The 23,242-nt window shown below is 41.0% G+C and overlaps 1 protein-coding gene across 11 annotated transcripts in view; it reads right to left on the bottom strand.

Moving 5' to 3' along the window:
* The window catches only part of NEBL (nebulette), a 362,420-nt gene that overhangs the window by 83,613 nt on the left and 255,565 nt on the right, over nt 1-23,242 (bottom strand). For 9 of the 11 annotated variants that reach the window (XM_084782452.1, XM_084782451.1, XM_084782450.1 and 6 more), the window contains 5 exons: nt 19,706-19,810; nt 17,282-17,392; nt 10,119-10,229; nt 1,480-1,581; nt 627-728 (listed from right to left, as the gene is read on the bottom strand). The exons of the other annotated variants lie outside the window; for them this stretch is intronic. In XM_084782452.1, coding sequence (XP_084638578.1) covers nt 627-728; nt 1,480-1,581; nt 10,119-10,229; nt 17,282-17,392; nt 19,706-19,810 — 531 coding nt within the window. The remainder of the gene's footprint in view (nt 1-626; nt 729-1,479; nt 1,582-10,118; nt 10,230-17,281; nt 17,393-19,705; nt 19,811-23,242) is intronic. 11 annotated transcript variants of the gene reach the window in all.

The raw sequence follows: 23,242 nt of genomic DNA on the forward strand, positions 1-23,242 counted from the left end.
TCAAGGCAACGTCTGTCCATAGAAACTTTAAAATTATTTCAGCCATATTCTTAAAAATCCTTTTGGATATCATTGAAATTGGATGACATTTATATGATAATTCTGGAAAAAATTGAAAATTTAACCAGTCAACTCTCAATCTATTTACTTTCCAGGTTTGTAGACTCCTGGGGTCTTATATTCTGAAATCAGATTTCAAAGTGTTCTGCATTTTATCTTGTCTGCTATATTGTCTAATTAAGAAAAAAATGATTTTAAATTGAGAAGATATTTCATTATTAAGTTAAAATTGTATGTGTGCCTACCTTGTGTATACGTGCATAAACATATGACCTTTGGTATTGGCTTTTACTGATCTCTGGAAATACAACATGGCCGAACTCACTGAAGCAGGTTTGGACTGAGCCTGGAGGAAAGAAGGCTATGCTTTGTTCTGAGAATTGGCCTTTTTTTTTTCCTTTGCTGAAATTTGTAATTATTGCAATCCTAGCTGAAGTAGCTTCTGAAACGTTACCTCGGTTTATTCTTGCAATTAAAGATAGTATCTAAGATGAAATATTTTCTGTGCTCCTTGAAATAAAACCTCTGAATAAAGCCATTGAAGAGTCATTGTGCTTGCGTCTCACCTGACTAGAAAGTTTAGAAGCTTCCACAGCGTGTTCAAAATCTGGTCTTCCAATTACAGAAGGCTCTTTATTCACTGTGCCTTGCCCTTTCTTGTATTCTGCCTGAAGTGAATAATGAGAAAATTTTAATATTCCTACTTTACATTACATTAACATTAATCAAAATAAAATATAATAGTCCCTTAGCTCATTAAAAATACTTCATACTACATACCAAGTACTAAAATAGTGACTGCTAAAGCAGAAATGTATTTTATAGATACTTAAATAAATCCAAGTTTTAACAGTAAAACAATAACTTATTTTAATCTAAGTAGCCAGTCGTTATCATCTTTATAGTGATTTCTAAAAAACTAGTAGATTTTCTGCATAATTGAGAGTGCATTCTCTATATAGATAACATTTATTATTTTGTCCATGCGTATCCCAGAAAAGGGAAGACACAGCCATGGCATGCAGAAGTCAGTGCTGGTAGGAAAGAAGAGGCAAAGCCCCAGCAACAGACAGGAAGAAGCCAAGCGGAGCTGCCTGGGTGGGAATAAGAGGAGAGATGAACCGAGATAAGAAGACTGACAATCTGGCTGCCAAGCTGAGTCATCTGAATGTGATTATGTACCCAACAGTGGGTATTCCTTGTAAATTATGCTAATATTAGGTATAGTCAAGCTGAACATGCACATCCTCAATAATTGACCATAATCAAATGGATAATTCAGGACAAAATTGAGATGTTATTAATTCAAATGAATTGATTATGTTAGTTGGGTTAGCCATCCAACCACCAACGGTTGCTCCATCTCCCTCCAAAATAAAAAGAAATCACATCTGCACAAGATTAAGAGAGATAGGTTACATTGCTTATGATCTTGGAGATCTGAGTTGCCTTCTTGATATCCGGTCTGTCAAGCTCCGCTGTGTACATGTGAGTGTCCTGCGCATCTTTTCTGTAAGAAATCTGATTAAAGAGACAATTATTATAAGAAAATAGAATAAATCAACCATTTCATTTAGATACCTTCACTCCTATAGAAGTTTTTATCCTTGCCATGATAGCTTTAAGAATACACTGAACTTGGCTTTTTTTTCCATGGGTTTTGGGCAGATTATTCATTTCCATTGATATATTAACTCTTCATATTATTCCATGTCTCATCAATGTATCTAAAATAGATATATACTATTAAATACAAGAGCAACAACATGGCACAAAACAATCTGAAAGGATATTTGTATAAAGCACTCTATATAGTCTAAATGTGTCTGCCTATTGTCTCTGATACACACAGCGTCCTTGGTCCCATCCACCGCACATCCATCCATCCATCCAGGGAATGCATGGCAACCCCCTGACATACAAATACATAGTATTCCTCTCCTGGGGAAGGCAGAGGGTTTAGATGGTAACTGTATCCTCTATCCCCAGCAACTATACCTTTCTCTTCCTTCCCAACTGAACTCCTCAGATGTTCATGCCGAGGGGACACTTGTCTCCTAATAGATTAGGTCATTACTATGATCTAATTCTACCAAAGAAAAAGAGCTATGCTAAGGAGTCTTGACCCTCTGAATGGATATTAGTTCTAAACCAGTCACAGGATGAGAAGTACAGATTTAGAGAGAGAGAGAAAAAAAAAACAGACAAGTGCTAACAAAACGCGAAGTACTTTTGAGAATGTGGCATGTTTCCATTACCTTGACTGACAAATGAGTGGAAAGATCAGAACAGAACTAATACAGTCACGATGGCCAACAGCCCCTCATCCATCTGCTTCTCGGTGTCATGAAATGTGTCATCAGCTGCAGTCATAGCTGTCAGGCACAGTTCTATCTGGTAGTGTTACCAGAAGCAGTCTGACTTCTCTATTGGAATATATTCTGCTAAAGTTATAGTGCAAAGTATATGGTCATTTTAAAAATATATCTTTAATTTAAGATAGAGTGCAGACCCACAAACCACTGGACACCTGCACAAAGGACACACCATACTCATAATGCTGCCCACAAACTTTCTGCAATGGCACCATATGGTCTATTGGTTAAAAATGTACATCTATCTGGGCTCCACTTAGAGTCCTCAGTAGCAGAATCTTGGTAAGTGAGCTCTAAGAATCTGATTCTAATGAGTTCAAAACCAATCACTATGACCCAGTCTTGGTAGCATTGACCTACTTGTTATTTTCCTTTCATTTTCCAGAGTTTAAAAAAGTCCCCACTATATTTCCCACTCTTTTCAATGTCAATAACTGGGAGTAAGAACAATAGGACATTACTGCTTCAGTAGGTCTCCAAGACCTTGTGTGACTTTATTTCAGGGAAATGCAGAGAGAGCTTCTGCCGCATCCTTCTTGAGCTTGCATTTGCCTTCGTGCCAAGACTATTTTTTTTTAAACTACATTTATAATCATGAACTGGTCTGACAAGTGAAGGCAGCTTAGAGACAATTAGTATAATTTCATCAAGAACATCTGTTTTCTTTGGCCCTTAGATCACCATAAGCTGTGCCTTAACCACAAAACTTTAGGTAGGTTTTGTGCATACAAGCAGTAAAAGAAATACAAAAATTAACTGAGTTGATTTGTGCGGTAGATTTTAAATGTGTGGGACTCTTTAAAGAAGGCAATTCCATCAGCTACAAAGAGCAACACACTCTTCTCCCAACGAAAGCAACTCGGTTCCAGTCCTCACTGAGTTAAACACAAGCTGTGTAAACAAAAACCAGTTCTCAGGTGAAAACAAACCAAAATTATTACCCACCTCTGAGATTACATTCATGTGAAAGCAACCAAGGCGGGAGGGGGGAGAGAGAATGGCTTTTTGTCTAGAGAAGAATGGGGGGGGGGGAAAGATGGAAACCCACACTTTTTGAAAAGAACCACAACCTTTCAGAATCCTCAGCTTTACACGGGTTACCTAATTATATGCTGTTCCGCCTAATGACTGTGTGAAGAGAGGTGAACAGCACAAAAGCGCAGGAGCAGGATTTTGAATAGGGCCCCATCATCCATGTAAATTGCAAATTAGAGGCCATCATATGCAACTCAAAACAAATATTAAGATTGACGTGAGCTGTACATTCAAACAGGAGGACACCACAGAGCCACGCAGGAGAAAAGTGCAGGAGCTGGCTCCTCATCTTCTATAGCAGCACTGAAGGGGAAATGCCACAGGAAAGGAAGGCTGCCATCCAGGCCACTCTCAGGTAGCAAGCTCCCCATGACACCCTCTGTTAGGATAACTGTAGGGTGGCAGCATAACCTCCTGAATGGATTACTTCTCTCTCTCTCTCTCTCTCCCTCTCTCTCTCTCTCTCTCTCTCTCTCTCTCTCTCTCTCTCTCTCTCTGTGTGTGTGTGTGTGTGTGTGTGTGTGTGTGTGTAGGCTTACAAGGAGAACAACCTCAAGTGTTGGTCCTCAGGTACCTTCTGTCTTTTACTCTAGACACGTTGGCATAAAAGTTCACCACATAGGCCAGACTAACTGGCTTGTGAACCTCTAGGCATCTGTTTCCACCTCTCAGCTCTCCACTTTTAGGACTGTAGGTGTGAGCCACTATGCTGGCTTTGTGCGTGTGTGTGTGGGGGGGGGGGTTCTGGGTATCTAAACTCTGGTCTTTATTAATGAGAGGCAAGTGCTTTACTGAATATGTCATGGCCACAGCCGCTAGTGTTTGTCTTTCTGATGTCCGGGCTATCCAATCAAGTAGCATGCCCATTTAGAAAGCATGATTAGGGCCTAACCAGGATGAGACTCATCCAAAGGACCCAAAGAAGAGGGATAAAGTATCCTCTTTCTTTCTTCTAGGGTCCGCTACTATAAACACGGCTTAAGTTGGAGACAACAGCTGATTCTGAGTCCTCACAGACACCCCGTGAGTCAGAACTGACACTGGACAGGACTGAACAGAGCCAAACTATGGGACAGAAGAGGGCTTCTGGTGGGAATCTGAAGGGGTCTGTGTCCATCCAGCTCACCTGGAGGAAACCTGAGCTTTCTATTCCAGGGGGGCCTCCAACTGTAATTGGAACCATGCGCTCTGCACCTTGGATTTGGCTGTAGGCTAGAATATTTGCAAAAGAAAACTGCATTGCTACTCCCTGATTAACACAACCATTATTAGCCCAGCCATTTAAACTCAGAATTAAGTGCTCTGAATAATCCGGAGGTGGCTTAAAATAGGGGAGCAGATATTATATAAAACGTCTGAGTAACCACGAATTTTTATATGTACAAAAATCCTAAGCCCACTCCCCCGTGGATACTAATGCAAGACCATAATGAGCCAATGAACTCTCCATTTTTACGCAAGGCACACAGAGATGGATCTCTGTCACTGGCGTTAGGGACACCCATTCACGGTTTTCTGCAGAGTCACATCCATCCTTTATGACTGCCAGGAAAGAGGCGGATTCCACCAAGAGTTTGGCTCTGGATTTTGCCCCTATCGCACCATGTTCAGCTCTACCCTGGCCTCGTACTTTTAGGTTCATCAATTGTCTCCAAGTCTCCATGTACTGTTTCCATCTGGTATTTCTGCCTCTGCTGCATACAGACCATATCCTTTGTGGCTTTCTTTATCCATGTCAGTGTGTCGAGTACTGGGCATTAACTCTTTAAATCCCTACCCCATCCCTGCTGAGGATTGTCTAGACTCAACTGGAACTACATCCCTCTCCTCTTCTAGTTATGGGAGAGAAAGGGTTGATAATTGCAATGCTCACAGGATTTGAAAAGTAGAAGGAAAATGGACATTTTGCTCACTGACTAGAGGCAGACACAGATGCAGGGGTTCACTGCAAGCTCTTCTGGGTTATATAATAGTCACGTGAGACTCATTGTTTGGGGAATTCATAAACTGGTCAAAAGTAAGGCCTGTATAGATGGTCCTTGAAGGGAAAGTAATGTTGCTTGCATAGATGGTTCCAGAAGGGAAAGTGCTGCATTTGGAGAGCTGAGAAAGGCTCAGGCAGATGATGCCAAGTGCTATGCAAGCAAGCAGGAATTCCTGACGGGACAGAAACTTAGCCGCTGACACATTTTTATTAATCTTGGGAGCGTGCATACATCATGCGTGGGAAAAGCATCAAGTCTCTGGCTTCCCACGCTGAGCATTGTAATGCACGCTGAATGTACTAGCAATGCAAACTTAGAAAAGCTGACCACGCCAGTCCTACTATAACCTATAAAACTAAAACTGGCTCCTTGAGTTCCACGTGACTTACCGCAGGCTGACTGGCTGCTCTCTGTCTATGCAAGATGGATGAGAAGTAATAATGGAACTGAGGTTTTCATTACAAGCCCATCTTTTGGGGGAAATCACAGGAGAAAAATACTTCCAGTTTCTCTAATTATGTTAGAAAAATGTGCCAGGGGCACATCCCTTAAAATATGAAAGGATTTAGATCGGCTGACTTGAACAATTTTTTTTATGATAATATCAACAAGAGAGAGGTTTGGGGACATTTTTAAATTTGCCTTTCTGACCTAATGCCATCTTCCTATTTATTTCATAGCAATTTGACCCTCTGAACAATTGAATTTCTTTTTATTGGCCCTAGCTAACTGTCATGTCATCCTAAACTTTCAAATCATTTCTCATAGCTGGAGGAAGGCCAGATAGGCCTACGATTTCATGAAGAAAGGAGAACTTCTGTGGAGCTCTTCGCGGCTGTAGCCTCATTTAAAACTTGAGTGACCCCCTGGAGCTAAGTACCTCTGCTGCTCCCACTTGAGAGATATGGAAGCTGTGTTCTTTGCACGGGCAACTTGTGCACCATCACCCATGCTATTTGACAAAGCAAGCATTTTTCATTTGCAGTCTAATGCCAAATTATTTTTCTAATGTGTATCCTAGTAGAGCCCATCATGTGAATGGCCACTTGTCCCCTCCTGTAATCTCTCATTGAATTTTTGGGTTATGCAAGAGGTCACTGCCACCAACCCCTCCCCAAATACTGTTTGCCTGAGAGCTTCAAGTTCTCTGAAGGTGAGAATCTTGTTAGGCCACCAGAATAATTTTTTTCCTCATAAATATTTAGAAAAAAGAAAAGGAAAACTGTAAAAAAGAAATGATACTCTTTGGCCCACTGAAGAGCATCCTAGTGAGAGACGAGGACAGAAAAGCAGGAGCAAGAAGGTTCCAGAACACAACTGCCCAGCCTCTTTGCTAAAAGATTTTAGACAACTGATTTGATTTTTATGGATGTACCAAAAGCTAGCAAGTTGATTTTCACTGTTTATAGGATGCTCCAATTCACTATACTCATTTATTATTACAGCGTGTGTGGGCACACACATACATGCATACACGTACCTATGCCATAGCACACCTGTGGGGATAACAGACAGTTCTCTCCTTTCCACCACATGGGTCCCAGGGATATAACTCAAGTTATCAAGCTTGACAATAAGTATCTTTAGCCATAATGCCATCTTCCTAGCACCCAGCTTTTATTCCATATTAAGGCATTTATGCCCAAACATTAAAGTGGCATTCTCCATTGCAAAAGAGTAATTCTACTAAGTTCTACTGAGAAATTCTGTATCACAGTGATTTGGGATGAAGTTTCCCTGAGAATAATGTTTTGTGTTTTATAACTGGTACAAAAGCAGGAAGTGTACGCCACAGCTTCCAAGGCCTGTGTTAAACTTCACACTATAAGGACAGTGAATGCATTATCCTATGAAGTTTGGCTTGGGAAGAATATAAACTCTACCTCAAGGTAGAATTCAAATATCACTTTCACTTTAAATCTGAGTAAATAATCTTAAACAGTTTCTAAATCCTATTATATGTACAAACTTTGCATGTAAAGGTTGAGCCAAGTCGGCAGCGGAACGTAAGTAAATACATCCTTTTCCCATAAGTACACAGTATTGAGTGGAGGAGAAAGAGGCTTTATGCTCTAGTCCCTTAGTCTCTCAATGACAGACCTTTAAAAGGAAAGGACAGAGTTAAAATAATAAGCCTGGGTCTTGTGATAAGGAACATCAGTATTTGAGTTTCAGTAAGCTACAGAGTTAGGCCAGGCTTCTGCAGATCCAAAGAACGCTAGCCCCAGCCCGAGCCTACCAGCCCACCTTTGGATTCCCAGTCTTGCGTTTGAAGCCATGGTCTCTTCAGCGCCCAACAGTGAGAACACCAAGGTCTGAATTACTTTTTCCTGCACAGTACCTGAACTTAGACAGTACCTTATATTGCTCCCACCCTGTTAATTCCCATTTAAAAGCCTTGACTCATTGTCAGTGGCCTTTCAGAGGGAGCCAAGGAGTGGTGTAATGGAAAAAGAATGAAGAGTTCGATTCCTTTGGTCTGATTTCATTTGTCAGATGGGACTCACCACGGCATCCCTCTAAGAACTGGAAATGGCCATTCTTGGCAGGGTGCCCGGTATGTGGCTGAGCCGGGTAAGTGATAGCTATGAATATTATAGTCCTTCTATAAGCAAACAATACCTGCAAACCGTTCCCTTAAAATAATAGCCCTGTGGACAGTTTCAGACACTTAGCTTCTTTAGCTCCCACCATCACTAAGGCATCCATGAGAATGTTTTGGAATGAGTGGCTTCCGTGTTTGGATCATAATGGCAAGCCTCACTCTGATTCTCGCTTAAACACTGACCTGATGCAATTTAATATTCAGTAGCCATGTATACCCCACACAGAAATTGCCACAGTTTTCAAGCCTGAAATGTCCCCACAGATTCTGTCTTGGATGCTCAGTGACCAGTGTGGGGCATGATTTCCAGGGCTATGGGGTGTTTAGGAAATGGGGCCTGGCCAACAGAAGTAGATGGCTTGGCGTAGGATTTTGGATGCTATTTCTGTCCCTGAATACAGTCTAGATTTCTCTGCCTCTTAGTCTGAGACCATGTAAACAGTTACACCTTATGCTCCTGGCACTTCTGAACCGTTCCAGCGTGGCCGCAACTCCTCTACAACCATGATCCAAATACCTCTTTACTCCCAAAAGCTGCTTCTGTCGACTAGCCACAGTGATGAGAATGACAACTAAAACATAGATTCTCTATCAGACTAGGTCCTGAATGCAGACAGCAGGAAAACACTGTTTATTTTAAAAAGGAATTTCTGGATTTATATAGACCTCACAAAGAAGGCCATACAGTAGGGCAGATTCTATATCAGATGACAAAAAAAAAAAAAAAGCACCAAGAATGCTTCTAAGAAGGGGTGGGGGACTTCATAACTCACCCAGGACAGATGTATCAGTACTGATAGTAAGGCATCAAGAACCTAACCAACAGTTCATACTCTTTATGGAGACCAGAAAATTTACAATTCTGCCATAATTTCAGGAGAAAATATGTGTCTAGGCCACAATAATAATGATAATTGGTAAAAATGCATGGAAGCTTTAAAGGACTGGGCCCTTGAAAACTAAAGAAGGAAAGTGGTGTCTTTAATTAGCTTCTTCCCCCTTGGCTCCTGCTTCTAAGCCATGAGGTACCTACAGGAGTAGTTCGTATCTGTGGGGGCTAACATGTAGCAATTTGAACCCTACCAACATTCCAAAAGAAAGCACAGTAGGGGACCCCAAATGCAGTGAGAATTTTGGCTTCTTTAAAAAAACATAGAAATGTTATGTGAATGTGCTTTTGTTTTAAGCCCAGGCGTGGGGTACGGGGCTGCTTCGGATTGTCCACAGCGGGTAACTGTGATTTGTCTTACGCTCTGGCTGGGGTGTGATTTTTTTTCCAGCTGCAGATAGTTACATTTGAAGTTCTGGGGACTCTTCAGAGGTTATAGAAATGCCAGAGCCCCCCCCAAAAAGGCTGTGGTTGCTGCTCCCCTTGCTGCTGCTGCTGCTGCTGCTGCTGCTGCTGCTGCTGCTGCTGCTGCCCCTGCGGCCCCTGCGGCCCTTGTTGCTGTTTCCTGATGTTACTGGTTGCTGGATTACTGGTTGCTGGTTGGAGATACCCAGACAATGAAGATCAAACTAGCCCCCAAGGACCTCAATGCCCCAAATCAGCTGTCTAATGATATGGATGCCTCCTTTCCCCTCTGACCTTCTTCCTCTTCTGCTTAGTGTTGGGGGTTGGAAGGGACAGAGGTGGTGTAGGGAGGAGGGAAAAAGAATCCAATAAAGTAGATGAACGTTTGGCTACACCCAAAACTAGAATTTGTAATTCCTCTGAGACCACTGATGGCAGCTGGGCTCTTTTCCAGTGACCCTGCACTCTGGAGTAGAGAGCACAGCGTCTACATAATATCAAGGAAGTTCAGTAAAATGCTGATAACCAAACTGGTCACAGAATCCACATACGTCTTAATTCAGAGCAAATTTTACAGTGCCAGAACACCTCACCATTGAACTGTGTTCCACAGAGTCAATGACGGTTCGCATAGTGATCCAAATAAAAACGTGAAAGTCCTCGTGAATCGAGTGTCGTAGTATTTTAATCTCAACAAAATAATACTAAACCCGTTCGTTTTTTTTTTTCCAGAAAAAAAAAATTGTAAAGAAAGACTTGCTTACATTACTCTGGTGTCTGTTGACCTCCATGGCATGTCTGACCTCCGGTGGTTCCTTCATGTGGGCGTAATCGGAGAAGCCTTTCTCAGCATCATGCTTCTGTTTGTAGGCAACCTTCAAACACACATACAGAGCAGACCCACTTAGAAGTGTGTTACACTCCCCTGCTTTAAATTCCTATATTTTGCTGGCTGACAGTTAAATTTGCCTGAGAGTCTGTAGCAAGATAACACCCATAGTGCTCTCATCTCCTCACTGCAGTTTAGATTCACAACTCAAAACTTGCAGCTTACTTAAAAAAAAAGATCCCTTGAACAAAAGATTACAAACTTCAATCGTATTCACCTGTCTTAAATCCTGGCTGCAGTTTGGGGAAATCCCCAACAATTGAGAGCTTGCAAGGTTACAAACGACCAAGGTTTAAAATTTGAGGGAACAACTGACCAAGTGGGGAAGGGGGGGCAATAAAAACGTGTCAATATGAATTATTTACTTTTGAATATATTTTAATTATTTTTACCTATGTGTATGTGTGCCTGTGTGAGTGCAGATGCCCAAGGAGGCCGGAAGCATCAGACACCTCTGGAGCTAGAGTTACAAGTGGTTGTGGGTGCTGGGAATCAAACCCCATATGCACTCTTAGCCACTGAGCCGTCTCTTCAGTGCCATGGATTATTTACTTTTAAATGAAAGGTTCTGATTTTATATATACACAGATGATTGGCTGGTATGATATGGCAGATGATCTGGTAATCCACATTAAATTCCGCAGTTAGGGAGAGCATTTAACACACAAGCCAAGTTCTCAGATAGGCCAAGCCTTGTCCTCTATAAGGGATGCAATCATCCCAATACTGTCACTGCCAGCCTTGTCCTCTATAAGGGATGCCATCATCCCAATACTGTCATTGCCAGCCTTGTCCTCTATAAGGAACCCCATCATCCCAATACTGTCACTGCCAGCCCTGTCCTCTATAAGGGATGCCATCATCCCAATACTGTCACTGCCACCATTCTAGTTTGCTCTTCACTGGGCTAAAGAGGGGATGTGATAAAGATGCCTCAAGGGATGACACACACAAACCTGACAACCAAACTAGGAATGGAAGAAAGTCATACAGGAAATCTTCCCTTGCTCTCAGCTTTGACCATTACCTTATTTATTTCCTCCACAATTATTATTTGGTATTTAATTTTCATGTAATCACCTATTATTTGTCTTCTCTTACTGAAGCCCACAGCTGTTCAGCTCCCTAAATGAACCCACAATAGCATCTGGAACAAAAATCCACATCAACAAATATCTGGCCAACAAATTAACAAATGAATACATGAATACAGGAATAAATGAGAATAATGATAGCTGGATAAAGAAAAGCAAAAATCCATTTTGATATACACTAAGAGTCCAACTATGACAAGTGTGTTAAGTGAACCTAAAATTGCTTGGTACGAGGAAATAAAAGCAAACAAAAATAAATACCAGGATAGTATTCAGCAAGAACAAAACAGAGTCTATGCTCAGTGAAAAGAATATAGCTAAACTTACGGAAGAATTTGTCACCTATATGGAGCCCCTTTGGAAGCCAACTTTGATATCTTACACATCTTTTAATATCCTGTGCTTATCAGAGTAAATAACACAGAGTAGAAGTGCAATAAACTTTAGTAAATGAATGAATAAGTGAGTTTATTCAGTAGCCTCATAAAGTTACACTCCTCATAGAACTTTGTAAACATAACTGGCTACCCATTTAACATTAATACAGCAGCCAATAGATTAAAGTGGTAAGAATAGGGCTATTTTTCATAAAGTCATTGAATCCTACCATCTTTAAGAGCTATGAGTACAGCACCTCCATGGCCTCTCTGGCTCCACATTTAAGTGTTCTTGAAAACTTCTACTACTAAAAAGAGTGCTCGCCCTGGGACGCCACATGCTCTGAATATTGTAAGCTCTGTTCAATGTTCATCCTTTAATCAAACCCCAAGCCCGTGTCCCCAGAGGTGGATCTGTATAGACTCAGGGAGAGAAACTAGAGCTTCCAATGTGGGGATGCAACCTCCACTGGCTTCCAAGCCTCCAGACTGTCCAAACAGACTCAATGGCTGAACGTGTGCACTCCGCAGGGTGCTTGCAAAATCCGAGTGCCAATTGGCTCACCTCTTTCCTAAAGTACTGGTATTGATCTGACTTTATCTCATGAGAATTATGTCATTAAATCCTGGTTATAATCTTCGAGCAGCCAGATGATACTAACACATCTCTGGGTCATTTTCCTTTTGCTGGCTGTGTGGGAGTTCCTGGTAATTAACATACTTAAGTCTGATTCAGTCCTATCTAGTCAAGTTCCTGTATCCAATGCTGTACATTTGGTTGATTACCAAGACTCAAGGCAGCACTTCATATATTCCAGGTATAATTCATCTTGCTATGGTGTGTCCCTCCGTTAATTCTAAAGATATGCATAATTATGATGAACATCTTTACGTTCTCAGCAATTACTTAAGCAAGAAACCTCCCCACAGGGTGACAGTTCATTATCACAGTTGCCATGTTTTATATTGTGCCTCTGAGGAAATGGAGAAGTTTAATGGGTGGCCAAGTCAATAAAACCATGAAAAACTTCTATGAGATTTGTTCTTTCCTCTTAAATAAAAAGAGCCAGCATGTGTCTATCTCCTCCTTTGATGAATGCTTGCTATATTCTGCATTTTAGGCTGAATGCCACACTTGTGACTTCATAAACATAACTAACACAGCCCATCATTTTGTCAGTTATCATTGAAATTGTGACTCATCCAGAAACAATTTGAAAAAAAAAAGCACTCTTTCTTAAAGAGGATACATAATTTTCTATTCTCAGCTTTAAAATAGTCATTTCATTTATAGCTGCGGCTAAGCACTACTTTAAAACTGAGTCTGTACCAAGTTGTAGGCAGCTGAGCTTTAATTTATCATAGCAATTTTCTTCCTCTAAATAGCTAATGGAAATGACATCACACCGATATGTTTTCTGGTAAACTTAATTTTTAAAGGGTTTGTCATTTTGTAATATTTCCCTAACTTCAAACTATTTCCCTCACACTTTGAGGCCACTCACAGCGTTGTGGAGCTGCCCAGCCAAATCAGAGTACACTGCCAACAGTTTCATGGGCTCTAAATAAACATGTTTGTTTGGGTAATATTTTTACATTTATCTCATGTATTTTGTCTTTTAATAGATTTTTTTTTTGAGACAGGGCTCTATGTATCCAAGGCTAAGGTAGAACTTACCACATATTGCTAACATGATGGTGAACTTTGGTCCTCCTGTTTCTTTCCTGAGTGCTAGGGTTTTACTTCTAATAGATTTTTTTGCATCACATACAAACACACACACACACACACACACACACACACACACACACACACACACACACATGATGTGTATGAACTGCAGACACAGAAGCCTATGGCCACCACTGACACAAAGACAGACTCTCATACGTGTACACAGCTCCAGAACAGAGTGACCTGTTATCCCTGCTGTGGCACAAGAGTATACAGTCCTTGCCTGGAAACAGCCATGTAAGCAGGAACCCCAGCACTGTAAGAAACACTCCATTCCATTCTTGGGTTTCCTTATAATCTCTATTTTTATATAGCTCATAAATTGGTCTCCCATAAGCATCACGACCCTCTTTCTCGCATTTCTCCCTACCGACCACCTTCTACAAGGAAGCACAAACCTAGCTCAGCTTCCCTTTCAAGCTAGTTGCCATGGAAATGGCTGCTCTAGTGATTCTGAGTTACAAACATGCAGAAGCATCATCATCAGAAGAACTTGCCTTCACTTCAGAAGTGTTGGGGAAACTTCTCCCTTAAAGTGAGCCAACTTGTGAGGCATTCTGAATCGGCTCCTTCTCCCAGACTCCTTATAGCAGATTCCAAACTAGAACACACTGCTGCTTTTTGACTGGGCACTTTGTTTTTTTCATAACGCAGATGAAAAACTGACAAACTTGGGTTAAGCATTCAAGAGAATATGCAGGGGCTAGAGAGATGTCTCAGGGGTTAAGAGCATTGGCTGTTCTTCCAGAGGTCCTGAGTTCAAATCCCAGAAACCACAGGGTGGCTTACAACTATCTATAATGAGATTTGCTGCTCTCTTCTGGCTTACAGGCATATATGCAGGCAGAACGCTATGTATAATAAATAAATCTTTTTTAAAGTATATGCAACTTGAGTTCAAAGAAGAGTTTATGAAGGGTTAGGAGACAGTGGGCTATAAAAGTAACAAGTGAGACACTGACTATTCAAATCTGAGGATATCACGATTTTGATCCTACATAGCCAAATGTAATTATTACACACAGACACTTGCAGGTAATACATCTGCTTTCTTGCCATTTACTTCTAGGTAAACTCAGTGTCGCTATATAAACAGTAATAACAGTAATTGGCTCATATAACTCTAAAGAAACATTGTAACAGTTGTGTCAGCCTTTGAAACAGACACCTTATGGAGAATCAGATGTTCTGTCATAGAGAAAGTCACAAGTTAGTCACAGGGGAAGTGTTCATATCTTGTGGTGCATACAGGTCCGCCCATGGTGTCTATCATAGGAGAACATGGTAATAATGTACATGGTAACTTATTCTGACAAAAACATGACAGATTCTAATATACCTACCATGAATTATTTTTCATGTTATTTTTCAAGTGCTGCACTGCAAGGTTTGATGAACTATACTTACTACGTTTGCTAAGAAGGTGAGAAAGTCTCTATACTTAAAAAAAAAATCTTAGAATTCAAGCATCCTGTCTTAGTTTGAGTTTCTATGCCTCCTTTAAAACACCATGATCAAAGCAACTTGAGGAGGAAAAGGTTTATCTGGGATATACTTCCACAGTACCGTTTATCATCAAAGGAAATCAAGACAGGAACTCAAACAGGACAGGAGCATGGAGACAGGAGGTGATTCAGAGGCCATAGAGGGTGATGCTTGCTCATCATGGCTTGCTCAGACTGCTTTTTCATAGAAGCCAGGACTATCAGTGCAGGGATGGCCCCACCCACAAAGAGCTCGGTCCTCCCTCATCAATCACTAATTAAGAAAGCTCCCTGTGGCTTTGCTTACAGCCCCAACTTATGGAAGGATTTTCTCAACTGAGACTCCTTTTTTCAGATAACTTTAGTTTGTGTGTAGTTGACATAAAACTAGCCAGCACATATCCCAAACTATCACCTCACCACACACAAACATAAGAATGCATCCTTTTTCTCTCTTGCATAATTGTTACTTGTCCCACATCAAATGTTGTGCTGTAATTAAGTGCTTTGTTAAGTAGCCCATATGATCAACAAACAGCTAAGTGACCAGATGTTGGCAGGGCAAGTAGAGGACATACACATCACAGTCAGCCATGCAGAGCCTCGCCATCGTATATTTTTAGACTCGCCTTGCATAGTTGAGATAAAGTCACTGCCAAGCTGAGGACATGGTGGATGCTTAAATTTATAATAATTAATTAGTTAAAGATGTTCTAAGAAGGGTTCTATGCTTAGTATTTTTCCAGAGTAATTCATTTGGGAATTATTTGAAATCCGAGGCAGCCTCTATTGAAAATTTAAAAAAAGGAATCTAAAGAAGAAAGAAAATTTGCTTCAACAAGGCAGGTGACACATGGCTTTGTAATGCCAGCACTTGGGAGGCTACAGTGGGAGGGTTACGAGTTCAAGTTCTACTCAAGCTATATAGTGAGCGTGAGGCCAGCCTGGGCTACATTTGAGGCTGCCTCAAAAGAAAATTTGAAAATGTATTTTAAAACCGAAATGAATTTGATTAATAAGAAAGCAAGGAGTAGAAACGGCAGGAGAGATGAGGTGCAGTGTGTGCTGAGAACTGTGATTTGGAGTCCTCCTCAGGACAGATTAGCTAGCTATGTTTGTGTTCTGGCTCTGGTTTTTCCTGGATATGTAGCCTTGAGAAAGCCCTTACTCACTCCACTCCTATTTCTACACTCCTACAATGGGGATGCCTTGTGGAGTTGTTGAGAGGATCAAATGTATAAAAGTGCGAAGTCCACAGGACAGCCCCTGACCCAGCTGCTGCATGTGTGTTATCAGAGACCTACATTACATATGAAGAACATGAACTGTGTAGAAGGAAGTTTATCCTCAGGAAGGAAATCAACATATTCAACTGAACTTATAGTCCATATGTGATGAGGATTGCTCCTAGTACAGAGTAGGGAATGAGTCAGATGAGACTCTTTCACGAAGTACGAGGGGTAAATAACAGAGTACAGACTACCACCAGCATCAGTATCATCTTCATCATCATCACTACCACCACCATCATCACCACCACCACCACCACCACCATCACCACCACCATCACCATCATCATCATCACCACCACCATCACCATCATCATCATCATTATCATCATCAACAACAACAACAACAACATCATATTGTGTTGTGAAGAAAGCAGTGAGCCAGAAAGCATCAAAATATTCTAGTTTGAAGTTCTGTAGCTAGAAATTCAGGAGATGGAAGAAATTCAGAAAGCCTTGCCTGTCAATCCTCTTTAAGGAAAAAAATCAGCCCCCTACACTCCTGGGCTCAAAATGAGTTTTCATGATGACAGCTCACCCACTTGTCTGCAGTTTAGAGTCACTATCATAACAACCTTCACCTGCTGGAACCCCTGGGTAGCGGGGCTGTAGCTCACCTAACGGAAAACACATGCCACAGAAGAGGGCGCTCCTGGAGCACTGGCTGAGCAGAAGGAACATGGGCCTGTGCATGTCCCAAATCTGACTGTCACCTGCTTCCCTAACTTTGTAAATTCTACTGAAATGTTCTTGGCTTTTGGACCATACATGCAATCAGAGACTCACTTGAGAGTAGCCATCTAAAGTCCACCTATGAGACTGTCTGGATGATATTGGAATCGGGTCACTAAAGAACAACAAACGGGACATGGATAAACGGACTGGTGACTGACATAGTCTCGACACCTGGAGGTTATTTTCATTTTTTGCCGTTTCATCTCTGGTAATTGGCAGTACAGCCCAGTTTCTTCCAACTTTGGCTTAGTAAATGATAACCAGGATAAACAATGCTCACAAAATGACAAATAACTTCCACACGGTTACAAATTTGAGCTGTACCTCACTCTGAAGCTGGGACACCTCTCTTGCAAAGACACTGTCAATGGTGGCCGGCATGTGCTTATACAGACAGTTGGAAAGATCAGCTTTAATAGTGCCTTTGTATTTTGCCTAAGAGAAAAAGAGGGAAAAAATATAAGCATCCTTTTTTGCTATTGTGACTATAAAAGAAAGCTTGCTTTAGAGACATAATTGGTTTTTAAAAAAACCTTCAGGCTATTTAAATTTATGTCAATAAGTCTGATGAGCATATTCTGAAAGACAGAAATAAATCTAACTTATTAATGGGAGAGTTTTAAAGGCAATATGGAAGGACAGGAGACAGTTTCTGTTTCGATCTGTGCATTGCGGAAGTCTGTGTGTTGAGGGTTTCATGCATTTGGCCAGTGAACAAATGGTCTGAGAACAATGAGACCTTTTGAGCCACATAACATAAGTCATTAGAATTTACTGTCTAGAGTCTCAAGGCAAACAATAGTGATAAGTAGACACTGATGGTCTGTGACGTTGGATAATAGGAATCCAGACAATTAGGTACAATAAATATGTTCCAGTGTTCTGCAGAGCTGAGGGGATGGCCATAGTTCACAAGAGAGTATTGTTTATTTTATGAAAACCTAAAAAGAGGAGTCAAAGGCTGCAGACCCAAAATAAGGACAAGGAGAAAGAAACATTACCTCCCTGCATTTGCTCAGTGCCTGTCACGTGTGTTCTGAAACATCATACTCACCCCCAGATGTATGGACAATTTTTATCTGCTAGTGAAAAGTTGTTTTAGAAGATAAAAATGTTAACTACCTGTTAAATAAGAATACACTGTATACACATATAGAATTGTCATATGAAATCCTCTAAACATGTATAATATAATATAATAATTAATAATAATAATAATAATAATAATAATAATAATAATAATAAACAGGAGGAGGAGGAAAAAGAAGAGTGTTTCTTTATTAAAGCTTTCTTGGCTTCCTTTGGTCACAGTAGAATGTTGAGGCTCACTTACTCCGAGTGTATGTGTGTGTGTGTGTGTGTGTGTTGCATGTGTGTGTGTCCTCAGCCTGCACTGACTATGAACAAGCTCTATCATTACTTAAAAAGACAAACACTCAGTCACAGTTTCCTCTTGGGAAAATTAGGTTCTCGGGAACACAATAGGGCACCACTTGTAATTTTTGCTCTCCAGTTAACTCCTTCAGGAAAATTAATCAATCACAAACTGAGAACACAAAGAATTTCTCTACACAGGACAAATAATGTAGGTAACACAAGAAAAAAAATCATGTTTTTCATGCTCTGTGGATAAGGCTTCTGTAACCCTCCCTGCTCAGAGCTGATTTGGGTGTTGACTGATGGAGCATATCCTCCAAAGGCCTTTTGTCCTGACAGCTAAAGATGCTGCTAATAATAACAGAAAATGGACTGCTTTCTCAAAATTGTTTCACATTACTAGATAAACCTGAGCGTGTCGCATTTATCTCTTTCCAACATAGGTTACAAAGCACCAGAGGTCAGTCATTTACAACGCTGCTTTATTCGTTCCATTTTCCAAACCTTCAGCACGCAGTGCTACAGGAGCCACTGTGGACTTTGGCCCTGAGCACCATGTGGCTTTGCAACCAGAAAGAGAGTGTTTCCCTTGCTCTGGCTTCCGAAGCAGAGCCTCCCTCCAGCTGAGTCTTAATCCCACTCAAAAAGAGTTGATTAAAAATTATTTACCACAAACTCTGGTGCCCCATATTTGACCACATCCCCTGGATGGGGAGGCCTGGTAGCACTCAGAGGAAGGATAGCAGGCTACCAAGAAGAGGCTTGATACCCCATGAGCATATACAGGGGGAGGAAGTCCCCCTCAGTCACAGTCATAGAGGAGGGGAGGAGGGGAAAATGGGAGGAAGGGAGGAATGGGAGGATACAAGGGATGGAATAACAATTTAGATGTAATATGAATAAAATATATAAAAAATAAAAACTAAAGTTATTTATCAATGATGGTATATTTGATGAATTTAGCTGACAAACTTCACTTATTTCCAATATGGCACTTCATTATCTACCTCTAAAATGCATCCATTAGGAGATGAATAACTTGAAACTTCTAAAATTATGCTGCCAGAACTTTCTCCTACATTGATGAAAATGTTTATTTTTCAAGAGTAATTGTACATAAAGAAGGGATAATTATACATACACATATAGAGTATAACATATACAATCAAAATACACATATACAGTATATAACACCAATGAAATATAGTCAAATCAGTTTACATGTATTAACTTGGCTCATCATTAGATAATTTAAATATGACAAATATTGAGTGTTACTTTCAAAACTATTCTCCAACTTTAATGTACAGTTTTAGCTACATAAACACAAGAAAGAACCAGCAGTCCATTTTACAGCTGTTCAGACCTTACCTCAGAAATAAAAGAACCAATATTTTTTACATGGTTCAGCATAGGAGTATCAGTCACGAATGTACACTTGTCCTTAGACTTTTTATAGTCTTCTTTATAATGGATCTGAAAAAGAAAATAATTAACATGGGGGGGGGGACCCAGCTGTAGTGCACTTTTTCTTAACAGAAAGCTAAGCTACTCAATTCCATTTGCTGAAGTAAAGATTGAAATACAGGATGCCCCTCAAAACAGCCAAGTCAGAGATCTGCCTTACCACCCCCATCCTACAACCTTCACCTCCCTGGGCAGCACAAGACAGAGGAGACACTGTAGGGGGCAACCATGTATTCAATGTGTCAAGTATCAGTCTTCATTAGGGCTCAATGCTGGGGGCCTAGGGCAACAGCTTGGTGGGTGAAGGCTCTACAGGCATGAGGACCAGAGCTCAAGCCTTTGGAACCTACAGAAAAGCCAGATGACTAGCTCAAGCATCCCACATTCCAGCACCCCTGCAAGGAGAGGTGAGAAATCTGGAGAAGCTCATGGGCCTGGGGTGGGCTGGGAGAGACCCTGTCTAAAAACAAGGTAGAAGAGCCTACAATCAAGGTTGACCTCTGACCTCCACACATGTGCAATTGCATATACCTGCCTACACTCTCACTAACAGATATGCACACATACATAACATTCACAGATAATATGTTCTCCACCCCCTAACTCCCTCCTCTCTCTCTCTCTCTCTCTCTCTCTCTCTCTCTCTCTCTCTCTCTCTCTCTCTCTCTCTCTCCATGTAGATATAGATATATAGATATAACACACACACACACAAACACACACCAAACCTTGGCCTATTAGCCATACGATTTGTGGCTTGAGACAGCTGCTTAACTCAAGGTAGGAACCAAGAAGTCCTCAGAAGAGATTCTAAATATTGAGATGAAGGGGCAGAAACTACACAAATATATCACTCTTAGCATTGTTGCCTTTAGAGACTGGATTAGAGAAAGGGGCTTAAACTGTGGTCAGAGCCGGCCTATTAAATTTATCAGCACCCATGGCCTCCCTCCCACCCAGCCCCCTGCCCAGAATCTGCCCAGGATGGTCCCCAGCTGGTACAGATCATTCCAGAACCCCACTGCGCTGTGAGTGGGCAGATTCCTTAGAGCAAGCCTTGTGGAGGCTTAACTGAACACACTCAGTTTTCTCAAACTCATTGGCCAAATGAATCATTAGCAGACACTACTTGGAGAGAGGCCAGAATTATTCTCCTTCCGAGGGAAGATTGCACATGACACATGAGCTCAAAAAGTATCAGGAAGTATGAAGAAGGGCCAAAAATGTCTCACTGTTCCTGGACAGTCTGAGAACTGGGCAGGGCAGACCACAGACGGCAAGAGGATGGCAACAATTTGCTGAAATTTATGTCGTTCTGTAATAAAGTCATGTTTATCCACACAAGACTATAAATACTTAAGCTGGAAAAATGTCTCAATTCACATGATAAATTACATGGTCTTCCTAATTATAATTCAAATGTGATGTTTACTTGTACCCACCACCCAGCTCTTAAGAGGGCATGATTAATATTGATGTAATGGAATAACATTCCATGGAGATTTTCCCATATGCAAATCTTGTTGGAGGGGCCTAACCTGACCTGAGGTGTAAACAGATACAAATACAGTAAGTAATTTCAAAATTCTATATTTTTCGCTGCTGTGTCTCATAGATATTAATCCCTACCCCTTGCTTTATTCATGAAATCAACAGGAGAACATATTTATCTTATCTGAACACTAAATTACATTTTTTCCTTCTTAAAGATTAGCTGTAATTTAAGGTTCCTGCAAATCTCTCTCCTCAGTCACTAGTAATTAAATCGTTAATGGCAGGATGAGAAATACCAGGCTATTTTGATCATAGGGGGAAAAAGTATCCCTGTTATATAATTAAGTGTGAGAAAAAAATAGCCTATCATTAGGCTTAAGTTTGGCTCATTATTTTTATCTTCTGCCACCATCTCTCCCATCAGGACCACATTCTTCACTGCAGTGGTATGTGTTCCTGGCTAGAGCCCTTCTGATAATGCCTGACAGGGGCTAAACGCTGAGGACAGGAGCTGGGGATAAGAGTGAACTATTTACTTCCTTTGTTCTGCAGGCAAATAGTTCAGCCTTGCTCGCTGGGCTCCGTGACCTTCTTTGATCTTTATTAAAAAGGCGGATGCGTTCGTATCTTTAGATTTAAGATGCATTTTAAGATTTAGGGTCACAAAAAAATAATTAATTAATTTAAAAAAGATTTAAGGTCACTTGCTTATTGGTATTCATCTTATAAAATTTGACACAAATCACTCACACACACACACACACACACACACACACACACACACACAAGATTGGTGCTGGGTTTCTAACAAGTTTGTGTGTATGGCTTGCAGTGAATTTGTACACAATTCCTAATTAATTCCACAATATGCATGACAGTAGGTAAACATTAGTAAGATTTTACATAATTAATTCTATTACATATTTGTAGGATTCCTGTGCCAGTGTGATAGCAAATGACAAATGAATGAGAACAACATCAATCAAAGTTTTATTCAGATACAAATCACCAAATAGACGGCTACTTATAACCTTGTCTCCATGTGATGGTCCAAGGTTGGCTCCATGTATTGGCGAGATTTCTAAGGACAGCCCTTCACTCCAAATACACAAGCCTAGATGAGAATCAACCTCAATCCCAAGGGATGAACTGGTCTAAGCCAGGCCCCACTGCACCATTTTCTTTGACCCCAGCCCCCCCATTAGCCTGGGAGGGTATAGGGGCAAGGAGGCAAAAGGTCCACCACAAGAGACTTCATGCAACCTGCCTAGCAGAGTTCCTAATGTTTCTGGGTTAAGGGGAGAAGCTTTGCACAGCCATCTGCCATGGCAAGCTTCTATCCTCCAGTCACGGGGGCAGCAGCAGGGATGTCATGAGGTGATAACTAGGACACTGATGAAGAGCAGGCAGAAGAAAGGGATCCAGAGAGGATGAAAATGGCTACTGTGTGGAGACGGAACCACCTACCTCCAGGCTTTACATGTAGAGAGAAAATATTCTCTGTTGCACCAAGTAAGAGCCTGCTGTTACTTGCAACCATCTGTCTCGCACAAAACACACAATCCAACACATTTTCAAATTAAAGACAAAAGTGGGGCAATGCTGATGGCTTTGTGGTCAATAAGAGGTCCCAAACATTTACTTTAACCCTTTGGCTTCTCTCCCTAATCCCACAATGTCACCACTAAAATTAGAGGAAAATTAGTGCACAGTTTCTTCCTGCTCCTGCCCATGGCTCTTTCAGCGAGATTAGCTAATGGCTCAGGGTGGATGACAGACGTGGAAATGTTTGTGAATATTTCTTCTTACACGCGTGCTTATCTAGAAAGTGTTTGCCCTAATGAAATCATATCCGCTGAACTCAGTAAACCTTGAGAGCAAGGGCTACAGTTTGATCACAGTTTATGAATGAGCAGGTCAGGACCAAGGTCACTCTCCCAGGTTTTC

Source organism: Acomys minous (assembly GCF_964271855.1).
Source record: "Acomys minous genome assembly, chromosome: 5".
NCBI lineage: Eukaryota > Metazoa > Chordata > Mammalia > Rodentia > Muridae > Acomys > Acomys minous.